General features: G+C 43.6%; 1 protein-coding gene across 2 annotated transcripts in view; it reads right to left on the bottom strand.

The window, feature by feature from the left end:
• RASAL2 (RAS protein activator like 2) overlaps positions 1–22,085 on the bottom strand; it is a 267,847-nt gene that overhangs the window by 12,797 nt on the left and 232,965 nt on the right. The window contains exons 10-16 of one of the 2 annotated variants that reach the window (XM_084637148.1): positions 17,493–17,637; positions 16,316–16,552; positions 15,269–15,470; positions 11,691–11,869; positions 9,761–10,622; positions 2,862–2,996; positions 471–673 (exon numbers count right to left, since the gene is read on the bottom strand). In XM_084637148.1, coding sequence (XP_084493274.1) covers positions 471–673; positions 2,862–2,996; positions 9,761–10,622; positions 11,691–11,869; positions 15,269–15,470; positions 16,316–16,552; positions 17,493–17,637 — 1,963 coding nt within the window. Of the gene's footprint in view, positions 1–470; positions 674–2,861; positions 2,997–9,760; positions 10,623–11,690; positions 11,891–15,268; positions 15,471–16,315; positions 16,553–17,492; positions 17,638–22,085 lie in introns of both variants that reach the window. The other variant, XM_084637147.1, reaches the window with a different exon arrangement.

Genomic DNA, 22,085 nt, shown 5'->3' with positions numbered 1-22,085 from the left:
CTTTTAAGAGGAATATTCTGCAGTCGATTTGCCCCTCTGTCAACTTCAATTGGCTAAACTCAATCCTTACACGGAGACCAATGCCAAAATTAAACAGCTCTGAACAGTGACAGGACCACTGATTCCAGAGTTTGTAGCCCACACTTCAAGAGGAGCTCCTTCCCTCTTTCAAAGCAGTGTGGTCTACCTAATGAGTAGAGCAGAGACTTGAGGGTTAAGGTCTTGGATCCTTTCCTCAGCTCTGCATGCAAGTCACTTAACTTCTGTGTCTCAGTTTTTCCATCTGTAAAATGGGGATGAGACCACTTCCAAAGTGTTGGGGGGTTTAACTGAGGACAAGAGCTGCCTGCCTGCAAAATATCATGTTCTTCTTGTCACAAAGGAATAAGTTAATCTACTGGGTTTCTTCAGTCTCTACAGAGTTTCCATGCTTTCCACCAAAGCTTTCAAAAAGGGCACTCTCCTCTCACCTGCTAATGATGCTTTTCATCTGACTGTCCTTCTCCTCCTGCTGCCTGCGTAGTCGTTCCTCACTGTCTTCCAGCCTCATCTTGTATTCCATCAGCAGCTTCTGCATTTGCTGTTCCTGCACCAGAAGACGCCGCTCATACTCCTCCAATCGGCGGCTTGACACTTTCAGACGGTCCTTCAGCTTTGCTATCTCTTGCTCGTACTGCAGGCAGGAGTGGAAGGGACAGAATCAGAAGCAAAGGGGCTAGCTAGATAGAGGAGTTCAGATATTTTTGTGAGGTGTGCATTGTCCTCTTTAATAACACAGAAAATGAGAGAAATGACCGGAAGGGCTAGAACCAGTCACTATGGCCAACTATGGACTAGCATAACGTAAGATCCTATCCATACAACTTTAACATTTTCTAATATTGCCCTACATCACCCCTGCTATGCCACTGTTGGGCATCCACACAACCTGCCACTGTGCCTCAGTCCTGACTGAACAACCCCTAGCTCCTCCGAATAGGCTCTCTGACAGGTGCTAATAGTGCCTATCTGTATGGTGGTTTTCTGAAGTGAACAAACATCCACTATGGATTAGGCTGGGATCCAAACAACTCATTTTCCGTTAAGACCTAATCAAGCTTTGAAGTCGGATGTCCAGATGCCTAGCACATTAACACACTATATGACACAGCCTTTGTGGTGTTTACTTTGCTGAAGTTCCATTCTCTCTCCTGACTGCTCCCTCCAGTAATTCCGCCTCCTCCATACATTTCACTCTCCCTTTATAGGTCCTTCATTATTCCTAAAACTCTACTTTATTTTTTATTTTTGCCCCAAACCCAAGACATTTATCTAGGGACTTATATGGCCATGACTGTGGCACCTGTATGCCTGCATACCTATTTGGAAAATAATGTATATTGTTGCTATAAATAGACATGACAATTAAATGCCCGGGAACACACTACACTACTGACAGATGTCAGGAGACCCACATTTCTTCAAATCATATTTGAAAATTACAGATGTGAAAAAAGGGTGGACACTTGTGCACAACACCAAACTCTTACACAATCTGAACAACTGGTATTCTGATCAGGTGAAGCCCAAGACAGGAAGAACATGAAGGCTATTGTTGGTCTAGGTTGCATAATATGTGCCCACATTAACCCATGCTCTGGCTAATAACCAGACTCATTTTCGTGACCCCTAAAATTCACATAAACATTAGAACACAGAGCTGGAGGAATATCCTAGTACCAGTGTTACTTTAAATAACAGAAAATGAGACTAACAGCATCTAATATATTTAAATGACATGATTTATATAAGAACATAAGAACAGCCATACTGGGTCAGACCAAAGATCCATCTAGCCCAGTATCTTGTCTTCCGACAGTGGCCAATGCCAGGTGCCCCAGAGGGAATGAACAGAACAGGTAATCATCAAGTGATCCATTCCCTGTCGCCCATTCCCAGCTTCTGGCAAACAGAGGCTAGGGATGCCATTCCTGCCTAATAGCCATTGATGGACCTATCCTCCATGAACTTACCTAGTTCTTTTTTGAACCTTGTTATAGTCTTGGCCTTAATAAAATCCTCTGGCAAAGAGTTCCACAGGTTGTCTGTGTGTTGTGTGAAAAAAGTACTTCCTTTTGTTTGTTTTGAACCTGCTGCCTATTAATTTCATTTGGTGACCCCTAGTTCTTGTGTTATGAGGAGTAAATAACACTTCCTTATTTACTTTTTTCATACCAGTCATAATTTTATAGACCTCAATCATATCCCCCCCTTAGTTGTCTCTTTTCCAAGCTGAAAAGTCCCAGTCTTATTAATCGCTCCTCATATGGAAGCCGTTCCATACCCCTAATAATTTTTGTTGCCCTTTTCTGAACCTTTTTCAATTCCAATATATCTTTTTTGAGATGGGGTGACCACATCTGCACACAGTATTCAAGATATGGGCGTACCATGGATTTATATAGAGGCAATATGATATTTTCAGTCTTAAAATATGATGGAGGTAAACAGCAAGCATCAGCTACAGGTGAATTTACAAAGCTCTGGCCATGCCTATGCTGTTTTAGTCTGTAGATGTGTTTGACAATGGTTTCAAACAAAGCTTGCAACCATCCCAACATGCTTATGAACCGTATTAGATCTGTGGTCAGAAACCATGCAATGCACTAGCTGTGGGGTAGCTTACACAGGATGTGGATACAAAAAATTCCTCTTCACGCTGGAAGGGAAAACTGTGCTAGTAACAGCTGCATTTGAAAGCATGATTCTGGCACAACAGGGTATGCCACCATTCTGAACAGTTCAGCCTGCTGCTGTGGATAGGAGCTCAGTGGAAGCCTCAGGTCTAAGAGCTCAGACTGGTGAATGCACACTGCAATTACCTTCTCAGCATGCTTTACTTCATCTTGATGCTGCTCTGTATCCACCTCTTCCTCTTCATACTGCCCATTATTCAGAACCCACGCAGCTGTCCTTTCCACTGGTGACATTGTGGCTGAGTCCACAGGTGACTGGACCTGGAGCAGAGAGGGCTGTAAGCATTTGTCAAAGAAATCACATACTGCCTGGCTCTACAGTCAAACTTACTCAGAGGAGAAAAATGGGGGAAGAAGGCCATCGTGAGTCCAGCAGTATCAAAGGCTCCCCACAGCTACTTTCTTCCAGAGATACTCCAGACACATACTATACTTCAACCCGTCTAACATCACTGCATCCAGGAAAAGTTTAATGCGGAAAGACCCCTCTCTGCATTAAACCCATGCACACAGCTTCCCTTTCACCTCAATCAGAGTCACCTTCCTAAAACAATTCCATAGTCCTTAAAGACAAGAAAGGGGAGTGAAGACACGCACACAACAGAATCAGATAACAGACACCAGAGTCCAGAAATACTGTGGTTTCAGTCTCCTATAAGGAAGATTAAAGACAGTACAAGACACTTCAGAAAGGAGATGGGCTTGTATTTGACGAGATGACCGTTTGGTGCTTGCTGATATGCTATCTGGTCGCAGATGCACTTTCCTTTTTATGGAAAAAAAATCTTGTTACTGACTGGGTCCTGGCCATGTTCACCTTCTGCTAGCTAGCTTCCTGGTAGAGCTGTCTCAGTCCCCCTCACACAGCACTAAAGACAAGGAAGTTTTTATTCGTAGCTTGCTTGTGAATGGCAGGTTTGTTACTTTGAAGAAGTGAGGTGCTTAACTTGAGATGCAATTTTTTTTTTAATACCTTTGTGGTTCATTGTATTAAAAATGCAATTGTGTGTATGTTACTGTGGAACTGTATGTGACTCCTCTAGGGAGATGCTAATGTAATTCCTATGGTGATCTGCCCTTGAAACCCCAAGAAAACCCCTTAGGTGAAGTGTTAAGGCCTGCTCCTGCCAGAGCCCATGGTAGGGTTGGGGTGATTTCGGGTAAGCTTATTAATAAGCATGTAGGTTCTTGTATGGTCTTTAATATGTTTTCCCTGTGGTGCTTTTATCTTAAGAATAAAATAGGCATGCACCAAAAGAGCTGTGTGGTACCTATACATGGGGGCAGGCACACGGTTAACCTGTTATGAAGTGAAGGTCAGCAGGTTAGCTTGCCTTTGCTAGGAACAAAACGGTGAAGGCAAGGAACTGTTCAGCCAGGAGATACCCCAGTCAGAAGGGAAAGATGGGTGCCCTTGTTGGACCATAGAAAAAAAAAAATACAGGCACGGATGCCCGGAAGCGTGACACCAGAATTTCTAAACTCTGGGAAATACTGCTGTTGGGAGAACAACATTGCTTTATTTCCCCAGCTCCCACTTTGAGGAACTTGAAAATAACGTTTTTCCCAGCCTGCTTTCCTTTTTCTGTTAACATGGCAATTTGATACCTTGTTTCGGCAGCAGCATTAAGTACAATATCAGCACATTGGTGGGGATAAGACAATTTTGCTTTTCTCTATAAATATACCTTCCTATTACCAAGGGTCATGGTCCTGAGCAGAGATATATGGGTAATTATGGCAGCTCTGCTGAAATTTTGGCACTCAAACTCTTCTCTATAAAAAGGGCCTAGAGTTACACCACAGAGCGGGCATACTCAGCCAGAGCCGATGGAGAGCTGAGGGTAGGGGATCATACTGTATGGTGAAGTGGCTCATTGTTAATGTGGAAGGAGGCAGTCTTGAGTCAAAGTCTGCGCAACCACATGACCTACATCTCCTATGTTACTGCTTCAGACAGACAAGAAAAGAGGACCATTGTGGACTGGGCACTTTGAGGTGTGGGGGGTGGAAGCTACTGTAGTCTCTTCCCCACTGGAGACATTGCTGATACAGCAGAACCACTGGAAACCACTTTCTCCACTCTCCAGATTAGCAGCTCCATGTGAGCCCTTTTGAGCGTCTGAGCATATTTCCCCGCTGGGGCCAACTATCCACTGAGAGGTGGTGCTGCTACTGAGGCAGAGTGAGCTATTGTTAGGGCCTAGCTGCTCTTTCCAGTCTCTATCCAGGTTCCCAGGCAAACTCCACAAGTCTGCCACAGGGAAGAGAAGACAAAAAGGGGCATAATATAGTGAGGCCCCAGAAGACTATGCCTCGCAAAGGCTGAAGGTACTCACCAAGCTGCTGCTGTGCGACAGGGGCAGAACACGGGGATCTAGAATGAAGCTCTGGGACCTTTATGTGGAGGGCTTTGGATGCCAGAATGCAAAAAGGGGTTGTCCGACTACACAGATGGACACAGGTATATGAGAACAGTGTTTATTCGTCACCTTGCCTGGATGGCAACAGAGCACTGAGTGATGTAGTTATCCAGGTCTGGTATGAGCGATGGTCACTGGCTTTGCTGGAGGAGTGTGGGTTTTTTTGTTTTAATTTCTTAGTGGAGTAGAGGTAAACTAAAAATATGGATATCTGAGGAGCAGGGGACATTCCCCAACACATTATAGCCATTTAAAATCAGCTAAATTATGAGTCCAAACAGGTCAATGTCCTCCCTTTCATTTTTACTCCTCCTTCTGAAATGCATAAAGGCACTTAACTAGCTTCACATACTAAGTAACGGTCTGTAGAATTTCAGATTTTAAAATACTAACTGAGACAACAGAGTGAGCTGCTGGACTGAGAGCTTGCTTGCTAGGTTTCAGGGAAGCATGTTTTATAGGGGTTATAATCTCTGAAAATAAGAGTTTGTTCAGCCTCCTATCAGGTCAGACATCCAGGTAGGATTTCCAGTTCCAGTCTCTCTCAGGGCTTGTCTACGCTGGCAATTTGCAGTGCTGCAAACTTCTTGCTCAGGGGTGTGAAAAAACACCCCAGAGCGCAGCAAGTTTCAGCGCTGTAAAGCACCAGTGTAGACAGTGCCCCAGCGCTGGGAGCTGCGCCCCTCGTGGAGGTGGGTTTTTAGAGATCTCCCAGCGCTGCGCCGCGACCACACAAGCCATGTCGCAGCAGTGCTGCTATGGCAGCGCTTTAGCGTTGCCAGTGTAGACTAGCCCTTAGTCACGTGCTCAGGGACTTAGCGTGCTGCCCACACAGCGACTCAGCTCTTGGTCTAGGAGATGCCTTAGGTCCACCAACAATGGCTCTGTTATCTTCTGTTGATGATACACTGATTCTAGCAACAAGGAGACTTGGCAGTGATGGGTATAGAGATGGGTCAGAGAGCATTTCAGGGCTTTGACAGAGATGGAGGCCTCTGCCCAGAAAGAGAAAAATTTGCGTTGGAAAGGTTAATAACCCTCTCGGTGGCAGCATGACTGATATTGCTATTAGTAGTGACCCAACTTTATACATATGGTCCTGCAGTTAGACTCTTCTCCTGGCAGTATTTGCTGTGAGACAGAGACAGCAGGAGAGAATATGGACCATGGGCAGCTCTGCCACCAATCAGCACCTCTCAGGAGTAAATACTGTTGCAGCCACTGGGAACTGCTAGAAGGCTGGAAGGATTTTGATCCTTAACAAAAACACAATTGCTTTTTATTTTGGTTCTGGAGGGATAAGATAGCACAAGGGTCAGGACAAACTGCATTAACGACCTCCTTCCAGACCTCTGGCTCACCAGCATATCCTTTCAGTTAACCTTTAAATTGAAGAATGGAATGTTTTCAGAAATCAAATTCAAAAGCATGAACAGTTAGGACACCAACAAAGAAGCAGACGGCAAAGGGTAAGATGCAATTTGAAAATGCTAACAAGAGCCCCAAGTGACAATATTGCAGAAAAGAGGTCAGAGAGGGAAATTTATTCAATACCAAAATTCCTCTGAAAATTCTATCCCCCACCTACTCACTAAATGGAAATGAAAGGCAGAAGCTAACGTCTCCCAGACAAGCAAACAGCCCTGCTCTGTGCTCAAAAACATATGAAACTTGGAAAGAGGTTGATAATGACAAATACCCACAAAGCAACACTCAGAGAGAATTCACCCAACTTTTTTTTTAAGCCAGAAAAAGAATTCCACAGTGATATTTGCAATTAAAAATATGCAGTGGAATTTGCTTCAAGAACAGGCTAACCACTGAAGTCAGAAAAGCTCAAGAAGTTTCTCAGTTGTCTGGGATACCAAACAACAGACCAGATTGATATCTGTGACTGAAGTGGGAGCAAGGAAACTAACTGTACTGGTAAAAAAAAACGAGGAGTATTTGTGGCACCCTAGAGACTAAAAAATTTATTTGGGCATAAGCTTTCATGGGCTAAAACCCACTTCATCAGATGTAACTGTACTGGTGAAAAGAGTCAGTGTAGAAACGGAAGGGTGGAAATCTGGGCAGACACATATAACTCAACTTTTATAATCTGCAGGGCCAGTATAAATGTAGTCTGTTGAAGCTGACCATAGCTAAAGGCAGCAACATGGCTGAAGGATAAAAGGAGATGGTAGACCGAGGAGGAAAGTTTGGGACATCACTTTGGGACTGTCATTTCTAAGTAAGTGGAGGAAAATGCTTTACTTCATAGGAATATGGCAATCAGTACCTCAAGCCTCAAGATGCAACAGACGCGAAAGGAGATTATCCAAGGAGTTGTATGTAGCCACCTGGGGATTTCTCATAAACACGCAAAGGGCAGTGGCTGTAGGTTTTCCCATGCATGCCCATATGCACGTGTATGTGCTGGAGAAAAGGGTCAATAATATTTTTTTAAAGGCTGCTTTCAAAAACAGCCTATATGTTCCCTTGCCCCCACTGCCTTCAAGTAAGTTTGTGTTTATTTTTCTAGCCATTTCCAGTAAAAGACCTTAAGGAAACCAACTATTTCTAGAGGGAATTCTGATAAGGCACTACTTGCAGTACAAAATGAAGCTACCAGCAGACCACACACTGTTTCACCTGGCAGCTGAAGCATTAGAAGAGCAGTGAGTGGATTTCCAAGCACAGCTCCTATTATACTAGGCGGAAGATTCCCCCTATCCCAGCAGTGGTTTAAACATATAATTTATGGTACCATCCAACATACTGTATCTATCAACCGGCCTATACCCCCATACAAGACAAGCACCCAAAATGAGGGATATGGACACAAACAATATAAAAAACTTTAAACATTATGGGATTCATTTCTTTGATATAAATATAATTGCCTAATAAGCTTGGCTTTGTGATTCAATATTTCTGATTTCAGTTACAGCAGCGAAAGCCAGACACCATATGGTAGTTTGCAAGCACTGATTGTTCTCAGGGTCCCAGATACCAGGTATGGGTTGTCCTGCCTTTTCTCCCTTACATTGCTAAAGGCTTCGTCTACATTTAAAAGGGTTTGTTGGGGTAGATACATACTGGTAGAGTGATACCAACAGGCTCTCCTGGGGGAGATACAGCTTATACCAGCAATGAGCTCTTTTGCCTGGGGGAGATACAGCTGTACCAGCAAAAGGACTTTTTTGCTGTGCTGGTATAAGCAAAGTCTGCACTACCAGCTTAGTTTACCAGAGCTGTCAGTTAGGGGTGCAATTTTTTTCACACTCTGAATCAATACAGCTCTGCCGACAATATTTCTAAGTGTAAACCAAGCCTAAGAGGTTGTAGCTCGCACCTTTGTGACTTCCAGGATTGGACACTGTAGAGCCCTTTACTTGGACCTACCCGCAAAGATCACCTGGAAGATTCAGCTAGTGCAGAATTCAGCCACCTGGCCCACTTATTGTGTCAGCATGAGCACATAAAAGCTGGTGTCAGAACTGCAGGGGCTTCCTTTCTGCTTCCCTATGCAATTCAAGCTGCTGGTTTTAATACATCCCAGAGCCTCTTTTCAAAGCCAGATAAGGTCACTGAATGACAACAATATACTCAGCTTTCACAAACTACAAAACTCAAGTACTTAAAAAGCAAGAATATTAACAGTTAAGGACATCATAAACCTTAATCGGCCTAGATGATAAACATAAATGCACTGTTCTAACCTAGAGCAGACAAATGAATACAGGACATTTTTACAGATCAGAGTGAAGATGGTTGTGCTATGGACTGTTGGGCATTTGTATGGACTGTATCTCAATTTCAGTATTTAAGTATTTCATTTTATGGGATACCATTACATTGTACACATCAGTTAAAATATTCATCACACTCTTTTTTTGTTCAACACTATATAATTGCTGTTTGTTAAGACCAAAATTGTGTAAGATGAAATATGCATATGGTAAAATTAAGTATATGGATTTGCATATGAGGCCAATCAATAGGCATTAGACATAGGCAAATATATATTTCTATTAAGTGTTTCCATTTTGTTCATATTCTGATATTACTGATGACAGAGTCAGAGCTAAGGTTGTTGGGTTGTGACAAAATATACATTTCTTTATACTTGATGAGAATACTGTTTTTGCTTAGCAGTTGGGCAATACGGATTCTATGCTATTCTTATCGATTCATTTCCCTCCTCTTAAGTAGGCAAATATACTGTAACTCAGCCATCTTAACTGGCTTTTGAAACCAAGCTTTTTTTTCTTGGAATTCTTCTGTTTTTGTTTCTTTGAACAAATTTGTCACTTTTCTTATTGTGAAGGTAAACTGAAAACACAGCTTTTTAAAATCTTAATTTGATTATCTTGTGCTCATTTTATTTAACATGGGAGAGTTGCTGGCCAAGCTAATAATGGTAGCAAGGCAAACCATAACCTGTGCCTGCTGTTCCTTCCCATTCCAGCCTCTCCTCCCATAATACTAGAATCAGTTCACATTTCTTGTTTCACATTTAAATAAAGTAAGTGGAAAACGTTGAAGTGGGCAGTTTTATCTTTGAGGGCTACAAATACAGAGAATGGACAAAATCTGGGAGAAGGACTTTGTTCCTACCTGCTGCGTCTGCTGCCGCTGAATTGCCCTCACTTTGGGGACAGGGCTTTCTCTGGAGGATGAGGACTGCTGCCGCGACCGGCTCCCATTCTGAACTGGCTCTGTCACCATTGCACCTGAAGCTGCAGACAGGCTCCCTGTGCTCCGCAAGGAAGCGCTATGTGGCAGGGACTGTGGTGCTTTGGCCCTGGCACCCAACCCAACCTGGTCCATTTTACGGATCTGTGCCTGCCCAGTGCTGTTCTGGCGGGGCAGAGCCATAGGTACATGCTTGTCTGGCACAGTGTGCCGCCTGGTAAAGTCCTCACTCTGTGTGCTGCGTTTGGCGAAGTCCTCCATGCTGCTGTTGCTGGGTCCACTGAGTTTGAAGTCTTCACTGTTACTTCGGCTCCGGGAGCTGGCAGTGCTTAAGTTCTCCAAGCTGGAATCCACAGAGGCCTTTGGCATTGGTGGAGGAGGGTTGTTGAGTTGGTAAACTGGGTTTTGGAAGGAGAGGGGCTGGAGGCTGCCCTGCTGATTCAAGGATGGGTGCAGCGGTCTCCTTACTTGGGGAGCGCTCTGCGGTGTGCTCTGAGTCTCCCGCAGTTGTTTGATGTTGGCCACCTGTGCTATAGAGAGCTGGCTGCCTGCCAGACGCAAAGGCACATCGTGCAGGATAGATGTGTGATCACTGAGAGTTGCGTGGGGGTCCTGCAAGTCCATGAGGGAGACGCTACGTCCATTGGGCAGTGTGCTCTCCCTCTCATCCTTGTCTGAGTAAGTCATGCTCTGGGTGGATGCCTGCTGAACCAACAGTAAGGTTTTCCCTCGAAAATATCCATCTATATTTTCCTGGGTTGGAGAGTTCAGTTTATGCGAGTCACTGTGGAGCAGATAGGCATTTGGTTAATTTTTAACCAGCCACAATCCCAGTAGATCTGTCCCAGAGATGCCCTTCTTCCTCAATTAACCCCTTCCCTCTCTCTAAAAAAGCCTCAGGGAACTAAAGTATTTCTTTTTGTGAAGCTCTTTACTTTTCTCAAGTCACAATACACACATCTGCAATTAGTTTAGCTTTAAGAATAAAGCCTTACTTAAGAACTGCCTGCCTATCTTCTCACAGGTAAAACTCAAACCATTCCCACTGATTTCTTCCCCCTTGGACATTGCTATTTTCCAGCTAGATTCCAAACCAGTCCAGATTTCATTTCACTCTTCCTCAGCTTCCCAGAGCTTTAGGCTATCCCTGTTCAATCTGTCTGAACATGTAATAGATTGCAGGAGTTGCTGACGGCCCAGAAAGTAGACATCTGAGACACAAAACAGAGCCTTACACTTGGCAGCACAAAGCATGGGCACATAAACAACTAGGTTGCAAGTTGTCATGCATTTCAGCCATCACCAGGCTTTTTGCTGGAGCTCTCCAGAATTGTAACAACAATTACAAGGTGAGAATGTAACACTAAATACAGAACAGATTATTTTTGCTATTCTAATATTTTCATTCTCCCTCAGCATAACTATAACATGTATTTCTCAATGCTATTGGAAAGGTAATCCTGATCTCTAGAGTGAGATATTTCAGTCAGCTTTACAGGATTTATATTGAGCTACACATTTTTGTTTGTATCTTTCCATCTCATTGTACTTCACCCAGGTTGGCCAGTGGTATAAGGTTTGGTTTTCAATATCCTAAGTCATTGACTTTAGGCAAACCCCAGCGTCCTGGCTAAGTGCAAATCTTACATGTCTTAGCACTAATCCTTGCATATCTCAGTGGGTTCCTGTCCTCCTTACTACAGATACCAATTCTGAGTCCTAGCATGTACCTAGTTATAAATTTGGGGTGACTATGCTTGGACAAAGGTTCTCTTAACACAATCTTACAAACCTGCATGATCCTACATCCCTTCTGCTTCATATCTGCTCTTGAACCCTGGCTGTTACATACCCGTCAGTGGGGTCCTCGAATATCTTCTGAAGCCCTGAGGAGAGACTGCCACTGACATTTGGACTAGAACTGTGCTCGGTGAAACGCCGCAGCTGCTGCTGTATTGGTGTAGGATTGGTCATTGACTTGGTGATATCAGCAAGAATACGAGGGAGGGGTCCAAGTTTTGCCACGGTCGCCTGTAGGAAGGAATTTTCACCCTGATTGGATAATAAGCACCGCGACATCCGCCATTTTTTGATAACGATGCAGAGGGGTGGAGGTTGGAAGGAAGGAGGGTGGGTGTTTGTGTGTGGGTGTGGCAGGACCATAATGCATTGTTACGGAGCAGTGTAACCACGGCGACGAGATGAATGAAGGAGACGAAACAGGGTGCAGCAGACATTGAGGAAAGAAAAGGAAATAGAAAAGAAATTAGGATTGACCCCCAAAAATAAAATTCATGCTCAATAAAACCAAACTATTGCCATTCCAACGCAAAACTGTCATGCAAAGCAAACTAAATCCAGGGTGGAGTCAAGTTAAAAACTATAGTAACTACTAATAAATGGGAATTCAGAGACTACAGAATCAGCTAATGGGAGGGAACTTTCCAGGCAAAAGGGGTCATGTGGTAAAAGAAATACATGCCAACAGAGAAGGGGGGGGGGGGGCTGCATTCAAGGGATCCAGGAGAGAATTGAAAGGGTTTGGGGGAGGGAGGTTTCCATTTCATCAGCCTTCTCCTTTTGGCATCCTACACTGATGCCATCTTTGTACCAAGGTGCTATCAAAAGCTGGGAGCTAACGTGGCTTTCCCACTTGAAATGAAATTAAAATTAACGGCATGAAAACTCCAGTAACATCCAACCCAATATTTTCATTTCAGCCAGCGACTAGCGTCTAGCTACCTTGCATCATTACACTTATCATAGAATCATAGAATATCAGGGTTGGAAGGGACCTCAGGAGGTCATCTAGTCCAACCCCCTGCTCAAAGCAGGACCAATCCCGAATTAAATCATCCCAGCCAGGGCTTTGTCAAGCCTGACCTTAAAAACTTCTAAGGAAGGAGATTCTACCACCTCCCTAGGTAACACATTCCAGTGTTTCACCACCCTCCTAGTGAAAAAGTTTTTCCTAATATCCAACGTAAACCTCCCCCACCGCAACATTACTCCTTGTCCTGTCATCTTCTACCACTGAGAATAGTCTAGAACCATCCTCTTTGGAACCCCTTCTCAGGTAGTTGAAAGCAGCTATCAAATCCCCCCTCATTCTTCTCTTCTACAGACTAAACAATCCCAGTTCCCTCAGCCTCTCCTCATAAGTCATGAGTTCTAGACCCCTAATCATTTTTGTTGCCCTTCGCTGGACTCTCTCCAATTTTTCCAAAACCTTCTTGTAGTGTGGGGCCCAAAACTGGACACAGTACTCCAGATGAGGCCTCACCAATGTCGAATAGAGGGGAAAAATTCACTTCAGTCTGGCAAGGCCTTACACAACAGCAACTGACTATAAAGCGGAGTTCTATCAACACTATATCCCTGTGGTGGAGGCTACCGTTCAGATTTTCTGTTCTTCTCTGGAAATCTGCCCTGAGTTTATACGGTGACTTTGGCATCTACACAGTGCCACCGGTAGGGGTGGGGGATAGAGGGTAAGGGAGGTATTATTATACAGTAAAGCTCATTACAAAGACTACCTTCCTGTGAAAGACAGGATCCACCCCCCAGAAACAGGCATCCAAATCAGTTGTCTACAGTGGAAAGTTACTTTACAACTGCTTGTTTCTCCCAATTATTTCTTCTTCATTAAAATCTCCAGCTTTTCCTGGTAACTTCATTCATTCTCTTTCCTAGTCCCTGTAATCATTGCCCATAGTGAAGCAATATGGTAGTGTAACATTAACTCTTAATTCCCATTTTAGCACAAACAAAACCCCTTTCCCAAAACCTGTTAGGATATACTGATACATCTGCACTGGGAAAAGAGCACAGTATACTCTGGCTTAATACTGTATCCGCTTCCTGCCTCCACTCTCCCGCCATGTACCACTTATTTGCATTTTGAAAGCAGTTCCACAGCACCCAGTAACTATGAGGTCAGATCTGACACCGGCAAATTCATAAGTCCAGTCCTGTTCTAAAGTGGGTTTTTCTCTTGCTTTTCCTTCTGGCAATGCCAGAAGCTTTCAATCTTTGGGCCAGATCTTCAGTTGAGGTAAACTGGCATAGCCCGATGTACATGAACTCAGGATCTGCCCATTTGTGCTCAGGTAGTCATTCCAGTGGCCTTAGGAAAGCAGTCTTTGTAGGAGAAATTTTACTGCATATGACATTTAGAATGCAAAAATATATGAGTGTAGACAGTAAACTGACAAATCAAAAAATCCTTATCAAACTAAAACATATGTTTTTATCTTCATGCATCAAGGGCATTTAGATTTACTCTACTACACCAACACAAATAATTTTATACTGTACCAGTAGGAAATAAATCTTTGAATAAATCATTATTTCTCCAAACCTTGCTAGTAACAAAATATTATTAGTAGCTCTCTGCAGACCACCTCATCTCCAATTTGAAAAGAAAAGACCTAACTGGTATGGTGTAAGTAGAATCTGGGACTGCAGACAACAGAATGCGGATTTGAAACTTTGCAGTGTGATGGGAATAGCCAAATGCTTGTAAACATGCAAAAATGGCAAAATCTTATTCAAGAACTCTGGTTCTTGTGTCCGAGTCCTCTCTACACTGACCAGTTTTTAATCCTATTGGCTCTGAAGAGGTCACATGGCTAGGGAAAAGCAAGCCGGAGTCTGTTCTGTCTCATGCATCAGCCAACTTGCCAGCTAAAGGCTGATGACAGAATGTCCATTACTAGTGGTGATGATGTAGGTTGCAGAACAGACACTGCCTGGTTTTCATATCTCAGGAGTTTGCAGTGTTGGCTCTTAGAGAACCAGCTTCACCATGCACAATGTGGGGCATGTAAAAATACGAATGGGACAGGGCATACATGGGGAACCTGATCTTATGCTAAATCTGATCCCATGCCTATTAAAATCAGCAGGAAGATTTCCAGTGACTGCAACAGTCTTTGGCTCAGGCCGTTAATGAAAACACTACTGTTAAACTACTCCAATCTGGGAGGAGGAGTAAAGCCTAAGAAGGGAATGTGCAGCAAAGCAACTCACTGTCTCCACTGGTAGTCCCATTCTCCATCCATGCCCTGCCCTTTCTACCCTGCACAGGTGTGAGTAAGGGAGTGGGTGTTCAGGGAGGCTTCATACCACTGTGCAGAGGACAACACTGAACACCCAGCCTCTGCAAAGCATTTACACTTGTGCTGGAGCACAACTACCTTGCACATCCTGTTCAAGACTCACAGGTCTTGCAGGAGCTAGGCCTTGATCTGGAATCATTGAAAGGATAAATATTCAACGCCACAGTCACATAGTTTTCTAAAGAGTTACTGAACTTCAGAAAGTTCTTCCTAAAATAGGACTTGGCCACTCCTTGGGTATTTCCTGGTGTTGACAGTTTCAATGATACTATTGCAGAATCCACCCTCCCAGCCCTTGAGCCTACTTTACCTTATCAAGTTGGGACACAACCTCCCATAATAGGGAGTGCAAAACTGAGAGCTCCCTGCCCAGGTCAATGTAGCCTTCAAACCCAGGGGTGTTTGAGATGGTGTCTGGGTTAGAGATCTCCAGTAGAAAGCGCTTCATTCCCCCCCATTCATGTTCCAGGAAATCATTCATGAAGGCCATGTACTCCTCTTTATTACCAAACCTAGAGAGAGAGAGAGAGTAAATGACTTCCACACAGAATACAACAGATAAGTGTTCAGAGAATTATTCTAATGCTTTCCCCTTCATCTTTCTTCCTGGGGTAGGAGAAGAGAGAGGAGGGGCAAGTGATTGAAGAACCCCACTGCTTTGCTTGACTCATCTGGGTATTAACAATCCACTGTTCATACCACTGGGTGACAGGCACCACCATCGCCCCCGACATAGACTATCCTCTTTGGAGACTCTAAGCATACGTTCTTTGCATCATTCCTTTGGCTGGGAGTTTGGATAAAAAGAGTTACCACCTTCAAGTAACTTATACTGAATTCTACTTGTATTCTTTAGTAATAATGAGACCAACTGAAAACCTAAGTGTATATAAATTCATAGATATATTCATAGATACTAAAGTCAGAAGGGACCATTATGATCATCTAGTCCGACCTCCTGCACAACGCAGGCCACAGAATCTCACCCACCCACTCCTGCGAAAAACCTCTCACCTATGTCTATGTACCTATACAGAAAACACCTGATTCTGTTCTCAGTTACAACAGTTTACACCAGTGTCATTTTACTGACTTCAGTGGAGTTACTCCTGAAAACAGAATCAGGCTGACAGTGTTCACGTCAGTAGTCTTCTTAAACCCTTCTTGGTTTATGTAGCCACGCAGCGTGTGGGCGGAAAAGCATCCTCCCCATTCAAAGTTTCACACAGTATTCCTAGGACTTAGCTTTAGAGTTGTATTTGCACAGAGCTCTCCTTTCCCTTCCTCAATAATATGCGTGAGACTAAGACTCCTGAACATTTTGTTGTTTCAGGGCCAATATGCTACTGCCACCTACTTAGCAAAATTGGCGAGATTCTGAATGACTTTAGCAATGAGTGTCAGAGTGCGAGATGTCCGGTCATCAGGATACTCCTGCATGAGACTGAAGAGACTAGGGGACATGATAGCTGGACACAGGAAACGGAGGAAGAGTGAGGCGCTGATCAGGCGTTCACTGATGTCCTGCTTGCCCCGACTGAGGCACTTCTGCTTCCAGGATGCAAACACCTCTTTCAGCTCGCGAGGAAACACACTGCAAACAATTAAATCAATCAATAAAATGACAAGGGCGCAAAATGTAACAGGTTGAACTGATAGCCTGTCACAGGAAAGGCAAAACCATGAGAAACAGAAATGCTGGCTATTCTGTTATTTCAGCCCAGCAAATGTTGTTAGATTTCTAGTTTTAGCTCCCAGATCACCATTTTATTTGGTACACTTAAGTACTATTCAAAGCATTCCTATAGAAGATATAAAACTAAATCCTTTTTGATCACTTTGATTTACAGGTTAAGAAATGTCCATCCCTAGTTTGAAGTGAATGGCAAATATGTTTGTAAAAATTCAGACACACACTGAACTGTTGCTCATTTCTATAATTGGATTTAAGATTTTGAATGCTGAGTTAACTTTTTTTTTTTTAATTACTTTTCATTTGATCTGGCCTGAAGCAGAAAAGCCAATATTTCAACATTTCCAGCTTGATCAGAAGTTGACACTAATAGAAATCTCCTGTGAAGCATTTTCCCCACAATACAATTTCCAGACCACTTTTGCAGATCTAAGAGGTCTGAAAAACATTTCACCTAAGCATCCAAGCTATTAGCTGCTTATTCAAAGTTCAAATAGAACTTCTGAAGTTTAGTTTTCAAGTTACCCCATTGATTCAATCATCATTCACTAGATCTCCATTGCCACAGTAAATATTTCAGGGGACATTCCCATATGGTATAGTACTTAGGACTGGGTATGGTGTCAGGACTCCTTGTTTGGACGGAACTTCTCTCTGCAATGTTGTGTAGAGAGCGGTAAGCCATAGGAACCCATGCTACTATAATATATGGAAGTACGTTTGTCCTCGGTCTCACAACAACTGCTGCTTTCCCATATTTTGGAGAGAGAGGGATACTATTTTTGCCTTTCCTAACCAAACATCAAACCAAGTGGCCAATAAGCAAGATGCAGGCGCTCACCAGTAGGAGTTGATAATCTTGCAAAAGGCCAGCTCACAACACATTTTCAGGTTGCTCTGATGATCAGTTAATTCACTGGATGAACATTTGCTGGGATCAACTTCACAGTTCTCATCTGACTCATACAAAGCCTTGATGAATTCCCCTGTAAGGGAAGAGGGTTACAAACAGTGGCAATTATAGGAAAGTCTCCTTGATGTATCTTTAAAGCCTGTTTATGCCTCTCCTTGGCAACTGCATTTTCTGCACCCAGCATCTGCAGTGAGGTAGTCTCCAGACACCAGGCGTGGAGTGCATGACTCCTCATAACTGTTTTCAAATACAGGACTTTCCGTACCAGATCAGGCCATTGGTACTCTAGCCAACAGCTGAGGCTTCAGAGGAAGGCAAATCCCACTCCTCTCCCCTCCCAAAATAATGAATCTAGCCAGCTGTGCAACTGCTGTACATTGGGGTGGGGGAGAAATGAGATGGAGAATTCCTTTTTGACCCCTGCAAGATATCAGCTTACACCCTGAAGAATGATTATCCTTACCTCTTTTTGCACGAATACAGATGTTATTAGCGATTATAAAATTATCCATCCCTTTAAAACGCAAAACCAGGCTATTTGTCTTTGTGACCTTCTCTGGCAATGAATCTGACAATTCTTTTTATTTTTATTAGTTCTAAATTTACTGTGTTATAATTTCATTGAGTGTCACCTGGTTCTTGTGTTATGAGACACGGTAAAAAGGAGGATTCACCAGTTTTCACTCTGTTCTTTGCAATTGTGAAAAATTCAATCCAGGTTAACTAATCCTGGTTTATGCAGCCTCTTGTCATCCTTACATCTTGCAAAATCTTTGTTGCCTGTTTCTAGAGCTTTTAAATTTCTACCCTCTCTTTCTTAAAGAGAGGCAACTGAAATTGGACACACAACTTCAGACTGGGCATGGTGGTGTTTCCATTGGTTGATATTCTGTAACGTCAGTGTATTTTCTACTCTCTCTCTCATATGGACTCTAGTATACTCATTACTTTTTAAACTCTGCACTGGTTATCTTCCCTTATCTGCTTAATGTTTCAGTGACTCCTGAGTTATGTCCTCAGAAGATTTTCCCACTTTGGAGTTTATGCCACAAGGACTGTCTGTGCAAAAATGTTTTTAAGAAACAAACAAACAAAAAACCACCCCTAAACCAAACCACCAATGGCTTTGCAAGCAGGACAGGTAGTACATTTACCCAAATCTCTTCACCTCCACAAATTTTTGTTTATGTGCTTGCATATATAATCTTACAGACAACACCTGGTTACGCTGTAATTATTCTGAACAAGTATTCGTAGTTCATCGGAAAATCCAGTTTAGAAACTTTCGCTGGTACCCGAACCCTGGGAAGGAATGGAAACTACAACTTCTTGAAATGAGTTCTGTTCACAGTGTACTTGGCCCAATTTCAACCCCTTGTGGCAATTAAAGGATTAGAGGGCAACTTCAACAGCACAGAATAAAGATGTTAGGAGCATTATTTAGTACTTCAGCTCTGCAATGTTATAGTATAATCAAAACAAGTAAGTTTGGCCGATGAACAACAATTTGATAAAACACTAATTTGTTATTTTTAAGATAATCTGGGCTCCACTACAGAAAAATTTTGCTGAGGGAAGGTAGTTTAGTATTATTTGCTAAGAGCTCAGCACCACTTCTGGGTGAGCAAACTCTGGTTGTAACAATAATTTCCTGAATCATTTTTTATGCACTTGTAACTTGTTCTCAGTAGTCCATAGCCAGATCCTAACTATGTATTAAAATGTGCTTGTAGGTATACTGAATTCAGCGTGGTTAATTTATTTCACACAATATGGAATCTAACTGAACGTATTGTGTGATGCATTTGAAACTAGATAAATATATCTTCAAGAGCCATCTTGCCCTAGACTGGAAACAAGCTGGATGATGTAACAGGTCTTTTTCCATCTCTAACTTCTATGATTCATAATCTTATCGCTTAGCACTGGTGTCCAAAACAATGTATAAATAGTCATCAATTTAAAAATATCCATGTAATTACTGCACATTAAAGGACTTTTAGTCAAATGTAACATATTGAACCAAAAGGTGATAATTAAATCTGTCGGAAGACAAGGCATCAAGTAAATTGCTGCTTGCCTCCACATACTGGGCTAGACTCTGCCACCCTGACTCGTGTTGAGCAGTATCTTAAGGTTCTACCCAGTGAGAGTAAAGCTGGCAGAATTTGAAAAGATATATAGAGTACACTCAAAATACACATAATCACATCTCAGATTCTGACTTGAGACACTGACTAATCTGGCCAACCACTTAACACCTGGATGACTGGCCAGTTTCCAGGCCACTGGGGAGGAGGGATGGGTCTCTTGGAAGGAGTCAGTTCTGACATGATTTTACCTGGCCTGCATGAATTTCCAATCTCCCCTAGGCCAAGAAACAGGAGGGGAAAGGTGGCTCATCTTGGGACCCTGGGCAGGAGAGGAATCAGCATACAGCTGGTAGCGCCTCCTTGTAGGGAGGCTGTCCATTTACTGGGAGCTGTGCACACTCTGAGTTGCAATGGGTACGTCTACACAGCAGAGGAAAAACCTGCGGCTGGCCCGTGCCAGCTGACTCGGACTTGCAGGGTTCAGGCTAAGGGACTGTTTCATTGCTGTGTAGATTTCTGGGCTCTGGCTGGAGCTCAGTTTGGGACCCTCACACATCTACATGGCAGTGAAATAGCCCCACAGCCTGAGTCGGCTGGCATGGACCAGCTGCAGGTGTCTAGTCGCTGTGTAGACATACCCAATGTTGGGATAGCATTTGTGGGGCTGGGATTACATGTTTGGCAGTGGCACATGTCAAGAGCAAAGCACTGTCTCTGTGCGGGTAAGACAGGTAGACAAGCAGGATGAGTCTGCTGGGCTTGCTGGGAGGGGTAAGGCTAGGAAGGGAGGAAGTTGTGGGGTTAGGGTGAGTGCTGTTATGGGGATGCAGGTGGTCTGGCCTAGTAGAGCAGGAGTCAGGTCTAGTGGGCAGAGCAGGTGTCCAGGTTGGGGAATGGTGCCAAGGGTCAACACCTGAGTCAACTTCTAATTACCAGAGTCAGGGGTCGAGCCAGAGTCAGAAGCAAGAATCGAAGCTGAGGGTCAAGGCTGATCCAAATGTCAGAGCCAAGGGTCAAGCCAGAGTCAGGGTCAGAAGTCGGAGTCGAAGCCAGGACTGGTCACTGATGGCTGGAAGTGAGGTGTAAGGGCAGAAACTAGAGGAGAGGCAAGGATCAAACGTGGGGATGGAGCACAGTGGGAACAGGAGTGAAGACATGGGTGAGACAGGAGTGGAGCAGGAATCAAGAACAGGGTTTGGGTGCAAGCACAAGCAGGGTCCAATGCAGCCACAAGAAGAAATCACCTTGTTGCTTGGACAAACTTTCTGTGCCACTTTCTGTCTTAAATAACATGGTTGGAACAACTGGTAGAGCTGGACAATCCTCCAATCAGGGCTCCCATGGGTGGTGCCTTGACTGAGGCTATAGTCCTACTAGCTTCTTGGTCCACCAGGTTTCAGCAGACCTGGGGTGGAGGACAGGATGCAGTTGCGGTCTGTGGACTCTTAGGCCTGGGTTCGAGACCTGGAACATCACAAGTGCAAGAGCTAGGCATGTAGGCTGAGATGAGCAATTGGAGAACAATTGATTCTGTTCTTTTCCCTGAGTAAAGAGCACTTAGGACAAGCATCCTCAAAGGGTCACCGGCACAGCTTGAAGCAGGTTCTCCTGGTTTGTGATGCTCCCTAGCCTCACAGCCTCATTCTCTCCAGCTGGCCACATGTAACCCTAAATATTTCTGTTTGCATCTGGTGAAGGATTAGAAGGTTAAGGTGGGATTAAGAGAAACATGACTATCAGGGTATTGAATTAATTGCTCAAAAGCAGGGGTCATGACCAAAGTTTGTGACTCAGAGGGCCACTCTGGAAATTTGCCAGTAGCTCAATGGTGCACCTTGTGTGTATGCAAATTGTCAAATCTTTATTACAATACATACATGCACCCAACCCTAATACCGGCTTGGACTTGTACCTTCCTTGACAAATGAACAGGAACAGCTTGGTTGGAGGTGCCCCAGCAATAAAATCCAGTGGATGATCAGCTTTGCCCTCAGCCTCACACCCCTAGGTGCGAATCAGTTTTCAGGTAGGACTTTGGGCTGCCCTGCTGAACAGAGCATCTTCAACATTACGGTTCCTTTTCCCCCACAAAGGGGCTATGCAAGCCTACGCAGAACACTTCTGACCCTTTCTTGAAATTTCCATGTAGCTTCTTTCAGCTGGGATTATACTGGATTCACCAGCAATGTCCAGATGCAAAGTCTACACAGTGCAAAAGCACTGAACTTCATCTATGTTGTCAGTATCTTTCCCAGTTGTTACATTATCAAAATCACCTTTATCCCTATTTACGTACTCCAGACCGAATGATTCACAAATCATAATGAAGAGATATGACAATCAATAAGGGGAACCAAGAGAAAAGATGGTACTTAGAAAAATGTAGAGCATTGGGATGAGATAACCGTTAAAGGAGACCCCTTAATCC

Source organism: Lepidochelys olivacea, assembly GCF_965140295.1.
Source record: "Lepidochelys olivacea isolate rLepOli2 genome assembly, chromosome: 8".
NCBI classification, from domain to species: domain Eukaryota; kingdom Metazoa; phylum Chordata; order Testudines; family Cheloniidae; genus Lepidochelys; species Lepidochelys olivacea.
The sequence above is the reverse complement of the archived record's forward strand: the minus strand, read 5'-3'. Positions and strand labels throughout refer to the sequence as shown.